The sequence below is a fragment of the Rhinolophus sinicus genome, chromosome 16, assembly GCF_057876585.1.
Source record: "Rhinolophus sinicus isolate RSI-liver-muscle chromosome 16, RSI-T2T, whole genome shotgun sequence".
Classification (NCBI taxonomy): Eukaryota; Metazoa; Chordata; class Mammalia; order Chiroptera; family Rhinolophidae; genus Rhinolophus; species Rhinolophus sinicus.
Genome location: NC_142516.1, coordinates 15,881,825 through 15,904,851, shown reverse-complemented (window position 1 = coordinate 15,904,851; position 23,027 = coordinate 15,881,825). Strand labels below are relative to the sequence as shown.

The 23,027-nt window shown below is 46.6% G+C and overlaps 1 protein-coding gene across 4 annotated transcripts in view; it reads right to left on the bottom strand.

Annotated features, from left to right (window-relative positions):
• The window catches only part of ASTN2 (astrotactin 2), an 839,436-nt gene that overhangs the window by 240,129 nt on the left and 576,280 nt on the right, over positions 1-23,027 (bottom strand). For all 4 annotated transcript variants that reach the window (XM_074330924.2, XM_019731189.3, XM_074330925.2 and 1 more), the window contains 2 exons: positions 5,808-5,932; positions 1,805-1,909 (listed from right to left, as the gene is read on the bottom strand). In XM_074330924.2, the coding sequence (XP_074187025.2) occupies positions 1,805-1,909; positions 5,808-5,932 (230 nt within the window). The remainder of the gene's footprint in view (positions 1-1,804; positions 1,910-5,807; positions 5,933-23,027) is intronic.

The following is a 23,027-nucleotide window of genomic DNA, read 5'->3' as shown; positions in this document are numbered from 1 at the left end:
CTTCTTTCACCATCCTGGTCTCTGCAACTGTAACACTCACCACCCTGAAAGCACAAGCCCTGTCTGCACAGGCCTCCTTCCCCCTCACCCCAGCCAGGGACACGGCAGGCACACCATCACCATTATTCGAGACAACCAATTCTGCGCCACATCAAAGTAAACTGTAAAAGAGCAAACTCTTTTTCAACATTAAAAACGAGCTCCAATTTGCCAACATTTGATTTATAAGAGGGTTCCTGGGAGCATCGTTATTGATTAATTAAAGTGGATCTACCTTTGTAGTTCTAATAGCAACATCACAGTCTTATTCACAAGTGTGCACGGTGGGGAAACAGAAACAGGGCTCAAAGCACGTGCACTTGAACCTCTCTCCATCAACCTGTTAACTCATGCAACTGGGTAATTAATACAGCAGTGTTAATGATGCGATGGTGTCTGGTAAGTAATAAATAATAGCGTCATGGACATGCCCAGTGGCTCTTTACCCAGGCAGACAAAACTGCAATCGAATCCTGGCTCTGTTCCTGTCCTGCCACTCATTAGCTGTGTGATCTTGGGCAAGTTACCTAACCTCTCTGACCCTCAATTTCCTAATCTGAAAAAAAAACAACAAAAGATGGACTAAATCATGCCTTCCTTGAAGGACTGACGTAAGTCCTAAGATATAAAACGTTATAAAGTGCTGACTGATGTCAGCAATAATTAGTATTTGGACTTCTCAGAAGGTGAAGTCCTCCCTTTCCCAGGCTAACAGAACTCCATGATGCTCATGTGCAAAGTGATATTGAAAAAGAAAAGAGCTGGTGCATTATTAGGAGACACTGGGACAATTACTCCGTGGCAGGAGTGCTATGAGTAAGGGTAGCAAACCTGGGCCAGGCTCCATCTTTCCAGAGGCCTTCATTCGTTCCTTTGTTTCCAGTTTTCAGTTATGTGTTTCCATCCCTTCATCAAACAAGAGCACCAACAATGTGCTGATTCTTTGTTAGTTGTAGCGAAAACAGGAATAGAGGACCCAAGCCCTACCCACAGTCTCAGGTCAGTGCTGGGTTGACAGAGAAGATTCAGATACGAACCAGGCACTTGTTAGTGCTTTACGATAGGTCACTGCCCGCAGGGAATTTCTTGAGTTATCCTGAGGCCAATGGAGAATGCGGCGGGTGTGTCTGAGTATTTCAGGATGTGTTCCCTGGGCAAGGAGATCCAGACAGAGGGAACAGCGTGTGCAAAGTCACAGGGGCATGAAAGAACATGTCCTATGTTGAGAACTACAAACTGTCGCCATCCGCTGGGGCTCAGGCTTATGTGGTTAAGTATGGGTGATGTGCGTGCGTGCGTGCGTGCGTGTGCGTGTGTGTGTGTGTGTGTTGGGAGAGGTGATGTGTTATTGTTATAGAGGAGATGGGCAAGGGAAAATATCAGCCAGGAGAGACCAGAAGAATCAGTGCCTGAGAGTCTACAATCCACAAACCTGACATATTTCAAGGACATAAATGTGACTTGGGTTGTCTTGTATCCCCTCTCTCCTATCCATCCTTTTGCACCCTACTCAGGTACCCTTTCTTCCAGGAAGCTGCTCTGACTCCCCAGAATGGATAGTTCCTTTTTCTGTGTCACCGCTGTCCCAGTGTGTTGCCCCTACAGCGGGGTGCAGCTGTCACTGTCTGCTTGTCCATCTGCATTCCCTGTAAGCTCCTTGATGGCAGCGTCCCCAGTGCCAGCACAGGGCCTGGCTATGCCATCGGTCCTTGGGAATATGTGCTGAATTCCCCAAGTCCCCTGGCTGCCCAGGAGGTGTCCTCACCTGCTGACAGTGTGATGGTGCTGAGCTTCACGCGGTAGAGGTTACTCCGGACCCTCCACTGCTGTGCCATGGGGTAGCCCATGGCCTCGTCATACCTGACGTCTCCTGGGGGAGGGAATAAGAAGGTCATGTGAGCCCAGCATTCAGGCTTTGAATCACGCCCCTCCCTGCAGCCTTGAACTCTGGGTAATGGCCACCTCTCTAAGTAGACAGAGGCTCGGCCTTACAGTGTGGGCTCTCACTTGGTCCGAGCACTTTATCTGGACCCCAACTCCAGGCCTCTTCCGGCCTCTGATGAGCCCCACCCCTGCTTTTCCTCTCTGCCCAACAGCTTGCAAGATCACTTTTCTCTACACACAAGAGTGGGTTTGTGGTCCCATCTGTCCCCGTTGACACGTTCTCGCAGGAAACTAGGCATCTCAGTGCCTCAGTTTCCCCATCTGACACTGCGGTGACCTATGCTGAACTTATTTCCATAGGCAGGGGGTGAGACTCGAGGAAGGTAATAGAAGTGGAAGCCCTTTGGTAACTAGAAACGCTGCACGTGGAGACTGGGGTCAGCAAACCACAGCCTGTTTATCACACGTCGTCTCTGGCTGCTTTCGTAGGATGACACAGAGACCACAGGCAAAGCCTAACACATTTATTATCTGATGCTTTATGTTTGCTGACGCTTGTATATAGACTATTGTTTTGTAACACGGAAACATGAGATGACAATAGGCATCACATAAAATGCCTATCACATATGTAACAGGTTCTTATTTCAAGTAGGATGGAGAAACACTGGCTGAACAACTCTAAACAGAATTTTTTTAGTGTGCAGAATTTTGCAAACTTCTTTGACCATGGAACCCATTTTGTACAGAGGGTCCACAGCAACTCACATTCCATAGAATGATTTTTTGGAAAACGCAAGTATAGAGAAAAAAATAAACGAAGGAAAAAAACACAATGAAATGTTAGCCAGTGGTTAACTTTGGGGGAGGGATGTGAGTGTATAAAAGATTTTTGTTTTCTGATTTATATTCATCTCCATTTTCTAAATTTCCTACCCCGAGCGTTTCAAATTCTCTTTTTTATAATCAGGGAAAAAAAATACATGAAAAAGAAAGGCTAGTCACATCCACAGTTATTATTATTGTTGGTATGATTCCTCTGCAAATGGCAGGCACATTTCCTATCCTTTTCTTTTGCCCCCTGGTGAGGAAGCGCTTAAAGAGATATTTGATACCGAGATTAAAATGAGAATCTCATTGGAACAAGTGATTTCTTCCTGGACATTATTGCAGTATTAAAGTTGTCCATTACTGTCAATTTTTTTTTTCCCTTCCTTAGCCTTTCCAGGAATAATATAATTTTTTGAGAAGTTTTCATTTAAAGTAAAATATTCATGATCCCCAAAGACACGTCCAATGGAGGGAGGTTGTTTTGTTCTAAATATGTCCTCTGGGTTTATCTGCTCTGCCTGGCCTGTCTTTCCTCTGCACAGGCCAGGGAGAGGAGGAGGGTGGCTGGGGGAGCAGGGAGAGGGCTCTGTGTTGAGTCAAGGCAGAGACAACAGTCTACACAGGAAGACTAGACAGCAGTGCCCAGGCAGCCTCTGCCCATCTATTCCCGCTTGTCCTAATTCAGAGCAGGCTTGGAAGGGGCACCAGCAAGCAGCACTGCTCCCCAGAGGGGCGAGGCACAACATATGAATGCAGGCTATTCACGCAGCTCATCCACTTGGGGGCATGACATCCAAAAGAAAAAAAAGTACGACTTCTTCTGGCTGTCAAGAAATTCCCAAACCATCCTCTCTGCCTCTCCCCACATCTCATCACTGCATCCCCCACTCCCTCCATCCGTGGGCCTTCCTGGATTCCAGTGCTATGTCAGCTTCTTGAGGTTGAGGCCGTGGTCTGTATTTTCCCACTTCTGCAGAGCCTAGAACAGAGCCTGGTAGATAGCAGGCTCTCAATAAATAACTATTTACTGGTTCACTCACTCACTCACTTTCATAACCCAACCCTGACCCCCATCTTACCCTACTCTATCCTAGATCCCCACCCAGGGATTAGGGGTAGAGTAAAGCTCTGGGATGGGGGAAGGTATTTTTTCTGGTAATTACAAAAAAAACAAAAAAAAAATTAACTCTTGAAATGTTAACAGCTGCTTTATTAGGACACCTCCAAAGATCTCCAAACCAAAACAAATAATCCTAACAATTCATACCACTCACGTGGAACCACAATGTACCAAGCATTTTACATCCACGATCCCCAACTGTCACCATAATCCAGAAAAATAATTGTTATGTCCCATTTTTCAGAAGGAGAAACTGAGGCTCAGAGAGGGGAACTGCTTAAGGACACACAACAGTCAGTGACAGGTCCTGGGTCCTTCCCATTAGAGCACAATATCGATCACCAGACCACAGCAATGTGGCTTTAGGAGGTGGTGAACTTCCCGTCACTCGGGGTATGCAAGAGGAATAATCACTCAACAGGGCAGCTGTAGACCTGATTTTCTCCTCAGTAAGGAGGAGACTGATGCCCTTCACAGTCCATGTAGGCTCTGCAATTCTATGATCTTATGAAAAATGAAAATGAAGGAAGGCACCGCAGATTTTAGACACGTTTTACAAAGCACTTCTACACCCATGATTTCCTGTGATCTACATCTGGGCCCCTCTTTGAAGTAGGACAGGTCAGGGAGGTGATGCTATAGGACAGAGGACACAGCATCAGCTTTGGAGGCAAGACCAACTGGGTTTCAATCCTGACTCGACTTTGGACTAGCCATGTGGCCCTGGACAAGTTCAATGACGTCTTTAACCAGTTTAAAAGGGGACAATAATACCCTTTCAGGGTTACACGGATGCACACATGCCCAGTGCCTGGTCCCTAGGAGACTCGCGACACAGGCGGGTTCTCCCGTCGGAGATCAGATGACTTGTGCAAGGTTTCCAAGAGCTTGCAAGTGGTAGAGGGGAATGGAACCTCAGTCAGTGATGTTTCAGGGTCTTCCCTGGGAGACGATGTCCCTCCCAGTGAGATGGCTTGATCGTCCGTCAGGCGGACCATTCTCCCTGGGCAAGTGGTTAAGATACCCAACTACTACGCCACAGAGGCAAAGCCAGAGTCCTTACATCTTAGGAAAGTCCCCAAGGAAAGGGCAGGAGAGGAACTGGGAGAGAAGGGCATCGTGGGGTGGGGTAGAAACGGCGGAGCCTCCGAAGGGCCTGCAAAAGCTTCTCAGTATGGGAGAGAGTGAGCTGCAGAGCGGAGTGAAAAGGACAGAAGACCTGGAGCCAGGGCACCTGGGTCCAGTCCTGGCCGATTTTCTGTGTGACCTTGGGACAGTCCTTCACCTCTCGGAACCTAGAGTTCTCATCTATAAAACGGGAAAAAAATAATACCCACACCCGCAGGATGGCTCAGCACCCACATTTAAAAATAAGCTGTGTAACTGAAGTGCTTTCAAATGAGAGAGGCGTCTGGTTGGGTATGGACCCACTGATTTTACCTTAGAATGATTTAAAAACGACCTCGAGCAATCAGCCAGACACAGAAGGACAAATACTACATGACCTCACTTACATGTGGAATCTAAAAATGTTGCACTTGTAAAAGCAGAGAGTACACTGCTTGGGGGGTGGGGGACATGGGGAGATGTTAGTCAAAGGGTACAAAGGTTCAGTTCTACAGGATGAATAAATTCTGGAGATTTAATCTACAGCATGGTGACTACAGTTAACGATACTCTAGTGGATGCTTGAAATTTGCTAAGAGAGTAGATCTGGCCTGGGCTCCGAGTCTGCTGTCTCAGGCAAGCCCCTAGCTCTGCACGTCACAACACATAATCGGAGCCCAAGAAATGGCAGGTCCCGTTTGAACCCCATCCCTCACAAAGGGGCAGGCCTGGCGGGGCCCATCGTGGAGGTGCTGAGGACTGATACGCACCTGGAGACCAGGTGTGTGGTCAGGGAGGCTGGGAAGGGGCCGCATGTATGTCTTACCAGTGAGCAGCTGGAGGTCCGGGAGGGGCTCGGAGAGGACCCCCCGGCATTGTTCCTCCACAGGCAGCGGGATCACCAATAGCCCGTCGGCCAGCTGAGGAAAGTCCTTGATGAAGTTGTTCTCCCTGTGGAGAGGAGCAGAGAGACTGCGAAATTCAGGAAGTGAAGGCTGCTGGGAGCTGGGCGGCAAGAGGGCAGGAAGCTTGTTGTCAGAATAGAGACTCAGAGTGGGTAGGCGGCTCTGCGGCATTACCGCTGGCTCCCTGAATCCCAGCTCTGAGAACACAGTGCTACTGACAGGCTCTAGAGCCTGACCAGCTGGGGCCCACCCATTCTGGCCCACCACTTACGAGCTGCGCATGCTACTGGTCCACTTAGAACCTCAGTTTCCTTGTCTTTAAAGTGAGATCTCAGGGTAGTTGTAAATTTTGAATGGACTAAAACTGCCAATTGCTTGAGACACAGTCTGATGCTCTATAAACTATATACGTGGCTGCTGACGTCCCCTTGTATTAGCAATGGCGATGGTGAACCAGGCTGTGAGAGAACTTAGGACAGCATGGAAGGCTTGCAGAAAACGGGGGCGAGGTTGAGCTGGAGAAAGGCAGGTATGAAAGAAGGGGTGTTTGTTTGTTTACATGGAAGGGTCCTAAGAGATCATTTGGATCCAACTCCCCCTTTTACAGATGGGGAAACCAAGGCCTGGAGAAGGGCAGTGACTTGCTCAACAACAACCGGTGGGTCGTACTCAAAACCTACGTCTCCCAACCTGCAGGCTAGTGATCCTCTTCCTGCCCTAACTTCTTTGGGGGCCTCTACAGAAGACAGAACTCAGGGGGGCTTCCGGGAACTGAACCCTGAATAAAGGCAGTCGTAAGTGGGGTGGGCAATAGTGCATCCCAGGGAGGCAGGCTTTAATCTTCTAGACAGCAGACCTGTCGAGAAACAGAACAGCCTGCCAACGGAGGTGGTGAGCTTCCTGTTTCTGTGAGCGTGCAAGCAGGAAACCTGGTAGCCGATTGGCATGGATGGTATCGAGGTCCCTTCAGACTCAGAGGCCCTCAGAGTTAGACATACTAAGCACAGTGACAATCTGGGAGGGCGACGCTTATCACTTCATTTGCCACCTGGAATTTGCAAACTTGAAATGAAAATCAGAAAGAGGAAAACTAAAACATGTGCTGCCAAGCAATGCCTTTGCAGCCTGGATCTCAGGCAGTTCACAAGCAGCTGTGCCAGCTGTCAGGGGGCCTGGTCACCTTCCCACCCGTATTCCACATCCCCGCACTCCCCACCCCAGGCACCTGCGAAGTTCACCATCAATTCCTTTATTCAGTCAACACCTTCTCTGTGTCTGACGCCTGAGTAGGTCAGAGTCCAGAAGAGGCGACACAATCCTATCTTCAGCGTTTTATCATCATCGTCATCGTCATCTCTGACTATTTCTTTATTGAAGTCTTAGAATCTGCTAGGATCTGGCTAAGCACTTTGCAGCCATTTTGTCCCTCAATTCTCACAGCAGCCTTCAAGGTCGTTATTATCTTCATTTCACAGATGACAGAAAACGACGTTCAGAAGGACGAGATGGCAGAGTTGGGATTTGAACCCAGGTCTGTGTGACGGCACACCTGATGAGCTAAGGACCGGGCCTGGGACTGTGTGCGTGAGTTTGCAGGTCCACACCTGTACCTGAAGCATGCTACAGTAAGCGTGTCCGTTAATACCCATACATTAAGCAAGTGTGCCTCGGGGGGCGTGCCCTGTCCGTCAGCGGAGCCCTACTTGTTCATCTCCGCATGTGCCTGTGGTTGTGGTGGTTGCCTAGGTGTGTGTGTGGTTGGCCTTTGATTTGTCTGCAAACCTGAGTCCCCATTTCAGATCTTCTCTGGCAGTGTTTCTGTAATCGAAGAGGAAGGGAGACCGTCTCCACCCCCATTTCTCTGTCCTCCATTCCCCCTGCTTCTGGGGGGTAAATCCAACCTCAAAGGGACAATGTGTCAGGAGGGCTGGGAGCTCCTGGTGCCCCTTCATGGAGGAAGGTTTCACCTCTGAGATTCCAGGAATCAAGGAGGGTCTTGAGGAAGCACGTCAGAAAGAGGGAGAAGATGGAAGGGAGGGAGTTCACGGGCCAGTGTGGGAGGCTGCGAGGGTGGCAAGGATGAAGCAGAGGATGGCAAGACAGCAACAGCAAAGACCAAGGGTGTTCCTTCAGGACCAGGGCCCTTCAAAGGCCACGTGGGTGATGGCAGTTCTGCGTGGCCTCTGCCAGCAGGGGGCGCCCAGGGCCTTTGCATCAATGGGCTCTCTCAGGAGGCAAAACTTGTTGGGAACCACAGCCTAGCAGAAAGTTCCTCTGGGCTCAGATCATCAGAGGGAACCCAGGCCGTGCAGCTTCAGTTCACCTGGGAAAGGTGACAGGGAGGCTGGCGGGGTGCTGGCTTAAACTCAGTTGGTCAGAAACCCAATTCAGATTCTAAGAGCTCATGCGTGTGCGTGTGCGTGTGCGTGTGTGTGTGTGTGTGTGTGTGTGTAGAACAAGCTACCAGGCAACTATCTAGTTCTAATAATAGGAGGAGGATAGGAAGAAAAATGAGTGATATATCTTGACTGATCATATTTATAAACCATCAGCTGTGTTCTATCGTGTGCCGAGATATGAGTGTGTGTGTCATGGTAACTGCACGAGAACTCCTTGAGACAACTACTGTTGTTATTCCCATTTTGTAGATGAAGTCATGGATGCATCACAGAGGTTACGGAACTTGTCCAACCGAGGTCCAAAGTTAGGAAGTGACAGTGGCCAAGATGCCACTGTAACCAGTTGGGCTCTGTAAGCACAGGTTCAGGGAGTCAACCCAGAGCACAGACCCTTCGTCACTGAGATAACCTGAGACCTGGCAGTTCTGTTGTTTATAGTCAGAGTGGAATGTGCTTTTGTGCCCATGGCTGTGGCTGTGTGTGTGTCTGTGTGTGTGCACATGCGTGCTCATGCGTGCGTGCACACACACACATAAATGGGTGTCATGCTTCAAACAGACAGAGCCACTGTTTCTTTAGATAAACATTTCCCTCCCTATGAAAAAAGTTCAGTCTCGGTTGATATTATATAGAAATGATTCATCAGATTTGTAAGATAGTAGATGGATCCTGGGCCCCATGAACTCGGGGCAGTTCCGGGAGTGAGAGGCCTCATTCACCTCACATTTAGTGGGGTTTCTCACATTCTAGGGATGGCTCTGCACACAAGGGATACAGCGGCGGGAAGTCAGGGGAGGTGTCTCCATTCACCAAGACCAGGAGCAAACGCAAGCACTGCAGGAAGGTCTCCAAGGCTTTCACAGGCCAGCCCCTGCCTGCTCCTCCTGCCTCAGCTTACGAGCCATGGCCACCTGCCCACTGCTCTCCTGCTGCACCAATGTCCCTGCATCCTTCTAATGGAGCCTGCATGCTTCCTACAAAGGACCCCACTGAGGCTTTGCCCGTGCTCTGAGAAGCTGTTGTCCCCCACAGTGCACCTGGCCCATTCCTACTTATTATTCAGACCACACGTTATTTCTCTGCCTTTGAGAAATCTTCCCAGGAGCGGGTCTGTTCCTTTCTCTCATAGCATCTTGCTCTTTTCTTCCATGAAGGGCTCCATAGTTCCTAAGCCTAGATGGGCTCGTGGGGGCCTTATCTGATACCTACCTCTCCCACTGGACTCTGAGCTCCATGGGGCCACGCGATGCCTGTACCATGTCGTGCTGACCCCCTCCCGCCCCCCAGGGCCTAGCACAGTGTGAATGACCTACAAACTGGGTGTTCAATGAATATGTGTTGAGGAAACAAAGGGAGGAAACACAGAAGCGAAAGTAACGTGCGTATGACCTACATCCTTGGATAGAGTCCTTTCTGATGTTTTTGCACATGGTTCTAGTATGCTTCAGAATCCAAGGACATTAGGGGTGTGCGTCTACAATTACAACTCTTCCACAAGAAGCTTTAAAAATCTAATGTCTTCCTTTAACTTTCTTATGTGCATAGGCATTCTGGCTCCTGGGGAGCTCAGAGAGTAGCCAGAGGCCCCCCTGAGCGAGTGGGGCCCAGACAGGAAAGGTGATCTCTCCCCCCACCCTCTTGGTGTGTACGTGTGCAAAGGTGTGCCTCCACCTGGGATGGAGGTGAAGGGAGTAGGTGGGGTGAGGAAGTCCAGCAGGATGCAAGAGTCCACATTGCAAAACCACCTCTTGCATGAAACCATTTCAATTTTCCCCAGTTGGAATACATCTTTCCTATCACTTCTCTCTCACGCATCTTGTTTCTTGAATGGATTCCAGAAGTGGTGGAAAGGGCATGGGCTCAGAGGTCATACAGACACGGATCCCAAATCTGGCTGTGTGACCTTGGAGAGGTCACTTATACTTTATAAGCCTTAGTGATTTTATCTGTAAAATGGGGGTAATGATTTGAACGTCAAGGGGTTGGGAAGAGGATTCATTTCAAATTATCTTTAATGTTCAGTCTTTTTCCTGAATCCCATTCTAGATTCTGAATCTCTTGAGAGCCTCAGAGAGCCCAGCACAGAGTCTGCTCACCGTATAACCCCCTGAAGCATCTGTTTGATGGTGTGTAGAGGTGAGGGGCAGGCCCCTTCACCTTCCATGGCCCCTGCGTATGGCCTCTAAGTGGCACACACCTACAGAGCATTTCCACGGGAGATGCACCTTGTCCAGTCCCTCCCATCAGCCAGGCTGACAAGAGCCACAAGAAAGGAAAGCTGGGCTCCTCGGCAACCTTCCCCCACCCTTCCCCAGGATTTCCCTGTCACTAGCTGTCTTTTAAGAATATGTGTGAGTGTTTTGGATACATTAATACACAGCCACCAGCGTGAAAGAGCCCATCACCCCTGGTTCTGGGGAAATTAGCATTTAAATTGAGGTATTTCAGGGAAGTGAATCACACCAGAGAAGCCAGCACTGTCTGCAGCCTTTTCTTAGTGGAAGGAAGGCTCAGAGCCTTGACCTAGGAGCTGTTAGTTGGTGGTGGCAGTGTTGGGGGGGGTGGGGAGGGGACCACTCTCCCTGGCTCTCCCTAGGCTGCCCAAAGCTGCCTAAAAGACTGGCATCAAACACTCAGGCCAGTGCAGACATCTCCACTAGTTTAAACTGTGCCCTGTCTCTCTCCCCCAACTGAAAATGAGCCTTTCTGCCAGGTACAGGAACAGACTGGCTGAGATGTGACTTCCTCTGTGATCAAGCAGTTGGGACACCTATTCTCATTGTGGCTCCGTCACAGCCTGGCTGGGTGGTTTGGGAAAGTCACTCCTTGCCTCTGGAACTAGGACGGTGAAAGGCTGGCATACAATATTTGTTTCTCCCAAGATTGAGAGGTATTGGGCTAGATTTTACCGAGTCTGTAGGTGCTGGGGTCTCCATGGTGTTTAAACCAAGCCCCTCGCCCCCTCCCTCAAGCTCCACCCTTCTTGGGGACCAGGTAGAAAGTTCGTTTTCATGTGATCTGCTTCTTAATTACGGTCTAGCTTTAAGTTCTCTAGTCAAAGACTCCAGACTTAGTCATTCTTTCATTCAAGTGTTTATCCATTCATCCCTTTAACACATCTTGACTCTGATGTGGCAGGCCTTGGGAATACAATGATAAAACAGATATTCTCTGTCCTCACGTTGCCCAGAGCCTGGTAGGAGACCCATGCCCAAATGCTTCTTATGTATATGCAAAAGTGTGCAAGGTGAATATGGTTTTGAAAACATTAACAGGAAGCATTTTTCATTCCTCATAAATCATATTTGTTCATGGCGTCTCACCCACGAATCAAAGGCATCCATCCCTTCAGTAGAAAAGCGGACGCCATCCAGAAAGAAAGAGGGTCATCGCTCAGCTTTGAATCTCAAAGCTGACTTTGTAGTGTCTTGAGCTATAGAACAGTTTCAGAGGCCAGCCTGTGCTGGGAGTGAAGGTTCCATGACACATCAAAGCCAAACTGACTGATTCAGAGCGCGCTCTTATTTTAATGCACAGACGGCGCAGACTGTGACCTCAGAGGAGTTCCACCAGACAAGAAAAGGAATGAAAAAACCCTTCTTTTTGCCATGAGTGTTGGGTGGGATTGCTGAAGAGAGAAGCCCAAGGCACCAAGAGTTCAGACCTGTGAATCAGCAACCTCCCTTCTGGCCTTTTGGAAATCAACCCCCATTCCCCACTCACCCCAACCTTGAGGGCCATGTCAACAAATTCCTTAAGATATTAACAAGGGTTTGGGGGAAATTTCAGGGCAGGTGAACAGGATCAATGAAGCTTGTTCCCCCAGATCAGTTATAGTTTTGGGGGAGGCGTTGTGAGCCCCTTTATCTCACAAGCCAATGGGAGCTCCAGTGAGTGGGTGGCAACAGGTGAGTAAAAGACGGCAGAATTCAGCCCCCCAGCCTGGTACCCACCAGGTAGATGGACTAAAGCTGATAATACTTCCTGGCATATCCCCGTGCTCACGGAGACAGGGATGAGGAAGGGGTGTGGAATTAGAACACGGGGGCTTCAGAGTGTGGGGACTTTGGACTTTGCCGTGGATTCCAGTATGTCGCCCTTCTCAAAAGACTGCCCAAGACTTCCATGTTTACAATGGATGCCACTGCCAGGGCCCAGAGCCCAGTTCAAACGAGAAGGTCCAGAGTGACTCTCAGGAAGGATTACTAGACCACATTTGTGCCAACGTCCTCATATCTGCACCCACCTGTACCCTGAGGCCAAGTGGAGGTGAGGGGAGACGGCCTGGTAAGGAAAAGGCAGGGTTGATTGCTGGGAAGTTCAACTCTGAATGGACTAAACAGTTACCCTAAAGAGGATGCTCCGTAGCCTTAATTGCCAAGTTGAAGTACTTTGTTGCTATCAGTGGAACAGAAGCTTAAGGGGAAAATTACGTCAGCCTGTAGAAAATTATAAAGACTACAGTGTCATGCGTAACTGAGTTGTAGTGGAGGAGTGTGTGAACAGTTTACTTACCAAACAGATGGTTATAAGGCAGAGTGATAACTCACGGGAGGTTCATAGACCAAGGGAGTGTAGAGGAGGGACACTTAACACAGACTGGGGAGGGCAGGAAGGCTCCCTGGAGGAGGTGGGCCTTGGCAGATTGGGAGGGGCTACCCAGAGAAAGAGCAAGGAAGGGGGCTATGGGGGGGGGTCTAGGCAGGAAGAATAAGATGTGCAAATGTCCAAAGGGGTGTCTGTGTGCGTGTGTGAGAGAGAGTGAGTGAGTGAGCGAGAGAAATAGAGAGAGAGAGAGAGAGAGAGAGAGAGAGAGAGAGAGAGAGAGAGAGATTGAAGCTAGTACACTTAGACTGCGCATTACAGAAATGGCACATTATGGAAGCTGAAAGAAGCTAAGCTTTAAGATGTATAAGCTTTGAAAGAAAAAAGTGAGATGGGCTGGAGAAGAGCAGGTAGAGATCAGATCTTTTAAGGGATGCTGAGAAATGTGGGTTTTATTCTGAGGGCAAGGAGACCCATTATATGGTTTTAAGCAGAAGAGCGATGCTATCTAACTAGAGCTTTAGAAAGATTGCCTGGAGACAGGGTGGGGGCTGGACTGGAAAAGGAACAAGATGGGAGGAAGGGAGCCCAGTTCTGAAGTTTTGCAACAACCCAGACAAGACGTGATGGAGTAGGCATAAGACGGAACATGGAGAGGTGCAGATATGATAGACTTGGGGAGTAGAAGCTGCTGGGCTCCGTCATCAGCTGGACATGGCGGGAGTAGAAGACGGAGTCATGGGATATGTCAGGCAGTGCTGCCCGCAGGACCCCACCTCCCCCGGAATACTTTATCACTAAGCACCAGAGCTCTCTGGGAGCTCTTTGATTCTCCTCTAACCCGCCTCATCTACACATCCCGATTGCACGTTCTGGTACAGATGCAGCACATAACACCTGTCTCTTCTGATTTTGCCACCATCCCCTCTCCCGGGGACCACCACAGCAGCCCGCCTTCCGCTTTGACCCTGACGTTTATCATCCCACGGCCAGAATGATTTTCTAAAAGGATGGTCCAAATTCAAAGACATCACTAGCTCCATATGTTAGTGTTCTGTTGCTGCCATAAAAAAAATCACCGAAACCTAAGTGGCTTACAACAACATAAACTTATTACCTCATGGTTCTGTAGGTTAGATGTCTGACATGGGTTTCGGGGCTAAAATCAAAGTATCAGCAGGGTTGCATGTTTCCTGGAGGCACCAGAAGAGAATCCATTCTTCAGAGAAGAATCTTTGAGAATCTTTCAAAGCTGGTCAAGGCAAGTCAAGTCCTTCTGGAACCACTTCATTCTGACCTCCTCTCTTGTCTCCCTCTTCTACTTCAAGGGTCCTTGGCACTGCACTGGGTCCACTTGGGACAATCCAGGATAACCTCTTTATCTCAGATTCAGGTGACTAGCCATTTATTTTCACCCGAACCCTTGATCTCCCTTTGTCAGTTAAGGTCATTTATTCATGGGGTCCAGGAATTAAAACATGGACATCTTAGAGGCCATCATTCTGCCTGCCAAACTGTAGTGTCTCTCACCCCCCACCCCCAACCTCCAGTAGGGTTTTGTCAATGGCTCTCCCTTCACTTGGGACTTAATGCCCCTCCTCTGGGTTTCTGCAGCCCCCATCCTTCCCCTACCTCAGCATTTCACACTGGACTGCTGCTCCTGGTCACTCACTGGACAAAAGGCACAGAAGGCAATGAACATGTCTGTTTTATTCACTACTGTGCATCCAGCCCTGACACAGCGGCTGAAGTACATACTAGGGACTCAATAAATGCTTCTTCAGTGGATGAATGGATGCTGCTTCGCTGAATGGAAATGTAGGGAAGACCATCTGTGGGGCCTGGGTCACTGCCCTTTGCACGTCAGCCTCCCTCCCCAATTCTCCCTTTCTTCCTTAGACATATAGCACACATAGCAAGTATCATTTTTAAAGGTAATATGTACTGATTGTTTACAATGGGCTAGACATTATCCTAAGGGCTTTGAACGTACCTCATTTCAGACTTACAACGACCCTGCATGGTACTGTGTTTCCCCGAAAATAAGACCTAGCCAGACCATCAGCTCTAATGCATCTTTTGGAGCAAAAATTAATATAAGACCCAGTCTTATTTTAATATAATATAAGAACGGGTCTTATTTAATATAATATAATATAATATAATATAATATAATATAATATAATATAATATAATATAATATAATATAATACCAGGTCTTATATTAATTTTTTCTCCAAAAGACGCATTAGAGCTGATGGTCTGGCTAGGTCTTATTTTCGGGGAAACACAGTAAGTACGCTTATTCTAATTTTTTTTAAGTGAGGGAACAGAAGTATAAAGAAGTTAAATGCACAAGCTAGTAAGCTGGACTTTGAAAAGTCTAACACCATGTTCTTAAAAAAAAAACAACTATGTGAAAACATGCTAGTAATGTTTGATTACAATGTTGCCCCTTCGTGAAATGCTGAAAAGTGAAGGTTGACTCATTGCAAACACCAGTGCTGGGAGACGGTCCCAGACGATGCCCACACAGACGATGGCCGCTGTTCTTTACTGAACGCACGCCATACATGGGTGTGCAGGCTTTTTCTTTCTACCCTTCTTGCTATAAACTGAATGTTTGTTTGCGTCCCCCCAGAATGTACATGTTGAAACCTAGCTCTCATGTGGTAGTACTTTGCAATGGGGCTTTTGGGAAATGCGTGGCTCATGAGGTGGAGCCTCATGAACGGGGTTAGCGCCCTCATAAAATACCCCCGAGAGTTCCTTGTCCCTTCAGCCGTGTGGGGACTCAGCAAGAAGGCGCCATCGAGGAGCCAGGAATTGCCTCTCAGGAGACACGGAATCGTCCAGTGCCTTCATCTGAGACTTCCAGTCCCCAGAACTGTGAGAAACACATGTTTGTTGTTTAAGCCACCCAGTCTCTGCTGTTCTGTTAGAGCAGCCCGAACAGACTAAGGGGAGGAAACGGGGGCTCAGAGAGGTGAGATCACTTTCCTAGGGTCATGTTCGATGAAAGCAGGGCCGTCAGCTTCCCTCCACCACTCATCTCTCTGAGCATGCTCAGACCTGTTTTTCGCTCTCCTGCCCCACCCTCATTCATACACTGGTGCGCGCACACACACACACACACACACACACACGTGCACACACACACACACACGTGCACACATACACACACACACGCACACACGTGCACACACACACACATACACACACACGCACACACGTGCACACATACACACACACACACACACACACACACACACACACTGTGATGTCTGGGTTACACGTTGCACATGCTTTCCCTCTCTAAATGCAAAACAGCTTTCACCAGTGCCACCAAACCTCACTAAGCATGCCAGGCATGGCTGCTACTAACTCCTGCCCTGGTAATTGTGATCCCCGAAATTGAAAGAAATTGCAGTCTAGAGAAACATGGCCTTCTCCCCAGCCACTTCGTTCTCCATTGCCTCGCCTGAGTGTGTCAGCACTGGAATTCGTCGTCCTGTCATAATACCAGGAACAGGCTGAGCGGCTGTCACTGGAGCTGCTTCCTGAACTTTTCTTCTTGTTCTCAAGGGAAAGTATCAAAGGCCTGGACATAAAACTTGAGAGCTGGAGGTGGGGGGAAGCTCGACATTACTAGGTCCAACCTCTGCATTTTCCTAAGTACTATCATCTCTGTTTTTCAGATGCTATACGTGAGATCTGAAGAGGGAAGTTAGTCTTGCCCGGATCACACAGCCCAGATGCAGCCGAACAGAGATTCCAGTTTAAAGCCTCTGTACACAGATCTGCAGGGTCTGCAGGAAGAATCCTCAGGCCTGAGGTGGCAGCTGAGCCTCAGATGGAGGGTTACTGCTTGGCCCAAATCTCTACCCAGCCCCAGCTCCTACCTGCAGGCTCCAGTTTACCTCCCTTGTTCCCTGAGGGCTCTAGCTGCTCATTTTAACACAACCCAGAGCAGAAGCCAATATCCCCAGACCTTTAAAAATGCTTCAAGCCCAATTAGGATGGTCGTATTCTGGTGTCCAGGGCATTGTCTCTTCTCAGGGCACCTCCATCCCACATGCCATTCGTGTCTGTGTCTCAAGGGTCTAGCATAACAGTTGTTGCAGAGTCGGGGCACAAAAGGCATTCGCCAAATGGGTGCAAGGCCTGGGGCTATCAACTCCCCCTGAATCCTGGTGAGTGTTCTCACCACTCCTCATGCACCCTCAGTCCTGCCCCGGATGGGGAGCCAGTTCTGTGAAGCTGTGCCACTAACCTTCTGTGTGGCCTTGAGCAAGTCCTGTCCCAGCTCTGGGGACCTTTTCAGCCTGGGGTTATTTCTGTAACTAGCCCAGATGTCCCCAAATGTCTCTAACACAGAAGCCGAAGAAGAAGTCATCAAGGCGGGAGGCCTGTTCCCATGGGCACTTTGTGCCGCTTTCTTACCTTTTCTGGAGCCACCCTCGCAGCCAGACACACCTGGATTTGCACCCTGGGTCCACCTCTCATTCCCTGTGTGGTTCTGGTTGAACTTTGAACATTGAACTTTTTCTGGGTCTCTGTTTGCTCATCAGAACAATCTGAATACTATTCACTCTTGCCTCGCATACTTGTAAGGATTAAGAGAGTCCGCAATAGGAGTTGCTTAGCAGAGGCTGTAAATAGCAGACTCTCTGTCAATGACACATATTGCTGTTGTCGAGAGCACTGTTCTAGCAGGTTTATTTACTTGATTCTCAAAAAGTCGCTTTGAGTAGGAATAAGAAAGATACAAATTTTAGAGCTTGAACGAACCTCAAATTCTCTTCTCTTACCCCTCTCTAGAAAGAATATACAGCTTATCCAAGTCACATGCTAGAGTTATAATGAGAATCTAGGACAGGTGGCTGTTAATTTGGACTTCGTTTCTTTATATCATGGGAATTCTTTTTTTTTTTTTTCTTTTTTTTTCTGGTGGATTTGATTCTTTCCTACTTCATACACGGCTCCTGACCTCAAGGAGAATCATTAATGCTAAAGGCGATATCCCAGTACCAAATGTGGAACGGCTCTCTTCCTACCACAGCACGCACTAAAATCAGTGTGGGTGTGTCTGTGTCCCCCACATTGGGAACGGGCTGTGTCCTCTCTCTCCTTTCCTTTCCAGCTCCCCACAAAGCTTTAGACACACAGAAGATGCTCAAAAATATTTGGGAAATTGAACCTCCAGTAGGTCAGACTCCAAATTTAAAGAAAAAAAAGATGTTTCAAAATTCCTCACTTAAAGCAACAACTAGGAAAAATCCAAGCCACCGTTTAACTGACCACACAGCGTCTACACATTTGTAGTTACTTCATTCCTGGTAGCAGTTAGACAGGAAGAACTTTTTTCTCTTTTTTTCAATGTTAACATTGAAAACCAAGCCATGAGGTGCATTTTAGAATCAGAACTCGTGACCTAAGGACTGCTGGTTCTGTTGTAAATGTGTCGCTGGGATCACATCTCTGAAAGTTTCTTCCCTTCCGTCTTTCCCATCCTCCCCAGGGCACCTTGGAAGTCTTTCCGTATAGCCACTTCTAATGAGCTCTGCAAAATGAAAAACCTGCTGCAGTGAAAGAAACTCTAATAGCAATTGCTTTCTTGTTTGCATTCGCTCTCTCTTTTTCTCTCTTTTTATTGGTCATTAGCAGTGAAGAAAGAAAACCCCAAAGGCAGGAGAAAGGCAGCAATATTTGCACGTGCCTTGTGCAACACTGAGCTCATGAGGTGCCCTGACCGTCTCTCATTTCCCTTCTTTTCAGTTCCCATAGACCTGATATCAGTTGCAGCCAAACCCAAAACCCAGTCAGTGTGTGGGCATTAGCCACGCTAGTTCACATCATTAGTTTACATCATAGCCAAGGTGAAGTGTGTACATTGTTACAGGACAGTTGGAAATGGTTTGTAAGTGCTCCTTGAAATCAACGGACATCAAGACTTAAAAAGGGCCAGGAAAACAAAAATCCAATTAATGAACACAATTTTCGGTCTTTTCAAAACTTGACACCAAAATGCAATTTAACCCAGGTTCTAAGACCCTGCTCCTAGCTTCCAGCCTTGTTGGTTACTGGTCATGTTGTCATATGCAAGGCGATTGTCATGCTGAGCCTCTGGTTTATCTGTTATTAACCCCAACCACACCCTGAGAATGGATCTTGAACTCCACCTCTTCCTAGGGGCCTGATTCTGAGCAAGTTACCTCGCATGTAATTTCAGGAGCCTCAGTTACCTTATTTGTAAAATGAGGCTCTTCATAGTATCTACTTCTATAGACTCAATTATGAAGATTGGCATATATTTAACTGTGTGGTGGTTACTGTACTTTGGCTGTCATGCATTTCCTAGGATGAAGGACAGGGCTTATTGTCAGTAAGCAGAAATTGGATATGGAGACTATGTATGCGGTAGAGAGCCTGTATACAATAAATGTAACAGAAACTCTATTTGTTAGAACTATGGGAAACTGGGATTAAGAAGGAAGGAAGGAAGGAAGGAAGGAAGGAAGGAAGGAAGGAAGGAAGGAAGGAAGGGAAGGAAGAAGGACATGGCATAAGTCTTGCTCCTGCCTTTTGCAACTTTGGATAAGTTGCCATATCTGACCAAGCTTCAGTTTTCTCATTTGTGATAGGAGCAAAATAACAAACAGTGGTGATTATAAGTGTTGTGGAATTAAATGAGATGATACAGGCAGGTGACATCTGGCCCAGCATAGTATGTGCTCTGAATGCTCATTATTATTTTCATCATCATTATTATTATTTGGGATGCAATTTAGGTTTTAAAAATATAATATGCATTAGAAAATCCCAAAGAATTCACAACAGTAACAACAAACCTCCTGGAACTAATAAATGATATGGCAATGTGGCATGATACAAGGTTAATATATGAAAGTCTAATTCTTTCCTATTTGCCAGCAACGAACAAGTGGAATTTGAAATTAAAAACACAACACCATGTACATTGGCACCGGCACCAACAATTTTGATATACGTAGGTAAATATGTACAAGATCTAGATAAGAAAGACTACAAAACTTTGATAAAAGAAACCAAAAATCTAACTAAATGGAAAGATATTCCATGTTCATGTTCAATATTGCTAAACTGTCAGTTCTTCTCAATTTGATCTATAGATTCAATGTAATCCCAATCAAAATCTCAGTAAGTTATTTGATCAAGATCAACATACTCATTCTAAAATTTAATATCAAAAAGCAAAAGACCCAGAATAGCCGACAGAAAATTGAAGGAGAAAAATTAGGTCAGAAAATGGACACTACCCGATGTTGACTTACTGGAAAGCTACAGTAATCAGGACACCGCCGTACTAGTACAATAACAGACAAATAGTTCAATGGAACAGAGTATAAAGCCCAGAAACCAGTCAACTAATTTTTGACAAAAGAGCAAAGGCAATTCAATGGAGAGAGGTTAATCTTGTCGACAAATGGTGCTGGAACGACTAGACAGCCACATGGCAAAACAAAACAAAACAGAAACAAACAAAGAAAAAACCCCCAGCACAAGAATAATTTAAACACAGGCCCTATACTTTTTACAAAAATTAACCCCAAATGGTCATAGATCTAAATATAAAATGTAAAACAATAAAACTTGTAGAAGATAACAGGAGAAAATCTTGGTTATATTGGGCTTGGTGATGCATTTTTAGATACCACACACAAAAAACAAAACATATTAAAGAAAAAAAAAAGATAACTAAAATAAAAAACTGCTCTGTGAGAGACATCATTAAGAAAATGAAAAGATAAGCCTCAGATTCGGAGAAAATATTTTCAAAACACATATCTGATGAAGAAGACTTGTATTCACATTGTACAGAGAGCACTTAAATTCCACAATAGGAAAACAACCAGGTTGAAAAAGGAACAAAAGAGCTGAACATACACATCCTCAAAGAAGATACACAGCAAATAAGCATATGAACAGATGCACAACAGTTGTTATTCTGGAAATGCAAATCAAACAACAATTAGATACCACTACATAATGATTAGAATGGCTAAAATTCAAAACACGAACAACACCGAATGCTGGTAAGAACGTGAAGAACCTGGAAGAGTTTATTGCAGGTGGGAATGCAAGATGGTACAGCCACTTTGGAAGATAGTTTGGTGGTTACAAAGTTAAACATAGTCTTACCACACAATTCAGTAATTGTGCTCCTTGATATTTACCCAAATAAATGAAAAACTACTGTCTACACAAAATCCTGCACAGGAATGGTTATGGTGACCTTCTTCCTACTTGCCAAAACTTGGAAGCAGCCAAGTTATGCTTCAGTAGATGATTGGATAAACAAATTGTAGGAGATAACATACAATGGGATATGTGTCAGCAATAAAAGGAGATGAGCTATCAAACCACAGAAAGACAGGGATGACATTGAAACGTATGTGGCTAAGTGAAAGGAGCATTTTGAAAATTCTACATACTGTAGGATTCCAACTACATAACATTCTGGGAAAAGCAAAGTTGTGGAGACAGTGAAAACATCGGTGGTTGCCAGGAGTTCAGGGAGGGATGAAAAGGTGGCAGAGGAGATTTTCAGGACAGTGAAATTATTCTGTATGATACTGTAATGATAGACACATGGCATTATAGATTTGTTAAAACCCAAAGAGCTGTATAACAGAACGTGTAAACTATGCACTTTAGTTAATAACATTGTATCACTATTAGATCATCAGTTGTTAAGAAATATACTACACTAATGCAAGGTGTTACTAACAGTAGGAATTGTATGTTTGGGAGCATTGAGGGTATATGAAACTACTCGGCTTAATTTTTCTGTAAATCTAAACTGCTCGAAAACAGTCTATAGCAAAAATAATAATATGCATAGGCAAGTTATTGACTTAAACTTTATTGTTATAGAGGTGACAAACTATAGCTCTCTAGTCAATCTGGCCCCCACCTACTTTTGTAAATAACATTTAACTGGAACAAGGTCACATCCATTCCTTTATATATCCTCTCTGCCTGCATTCCTATTAAATGGCAAAGCTGAGCCGTTGTGATAGAGCTCACGTGACCCACAGAGCTGAAACTATTTGCCATCCAGCCCTTTACAGAAAAATAGTTTGCTGATTTCTGATTAGAGCACAGACTTTTGGGCTGGGAAGTACATTTAGAAGTTGTCCAGTTCAATTACTTAATAAATGCTGGCATCCTTGCTTCCGTATCATCCCAGGAGGAACAGCTCCTTAGACTAATTTGACATCAGAAATCAGCCCCTCTTCCTCCCTCTGCTCTTGCGTTGTGTCACCAAGCCCACTCTTTCCGGTCTGGAGACTGCACACGAGTTGAACTTGGGCATGCACCCGTCACTCAGAGCCTTCATTCTGAACCACACGTTTCCTGAGCCCATCTCATCCTGCTTCTCAACTTCCTGGTAACTGGCCTTGCTGTTCATGACAATGCCCTCAGCCCTTGCTTTTAACTGTTACCTTCAATGCCAGGCTCAGGTGTCCTAACGATGGCCCCGGCTCTGAAAACTGCTGTGATAGACTAGATATTGGCCCCTGGGGATATCCAGGTCCCCAATCCTAAAATCTGTTATTTTAAGGACAGAATTGTGTCTCTCCCCAAATTCATAGATTGAAATCTTTACAATAACCCCCAGCACCTCAGAATATGTCTGTATTTGGAGATATAACCTTTAAAGAGGGGATGCAGTTAAAACGGAGCCGTTAGGGTGGGCTCTGATCCAATCTGACTGGCGTCCTTATAAGAAGAGGAAATCTGGACACACAGAGACAGCAGGATATACAAGAAAGACCAGCGGCCATCTACAAGCCAAGGAGAGCGGCCTCGGAAGAAAGCTCTCTGAAACCTTCATCTTGGACTTCGGTCTCCAGAACTGTGAGCAAATACCTATCTATTTACTGTATAAGTCACCCAGTCTGTGGAGTGTTGTTATGGCAGCCCTAGAAAACTACTACACCTTATAAAGCAAAAGGAACTTTCCAGAGGAATAGTACCCTCGTGTAACGGCTCTGTCCACATTCCATTAAGCATCTTACAGTGGGGAGGTTATCTTGGATTCTCTGGGCGAGCCCTCAGTGTCATCAACTGTGTGCCTATCAAGAGAGGAGCAGAGGGATGTGCCTATAGAGGGGGCAGAAGGGCATGTGAAGACGGGAGGAGAAATTGCAG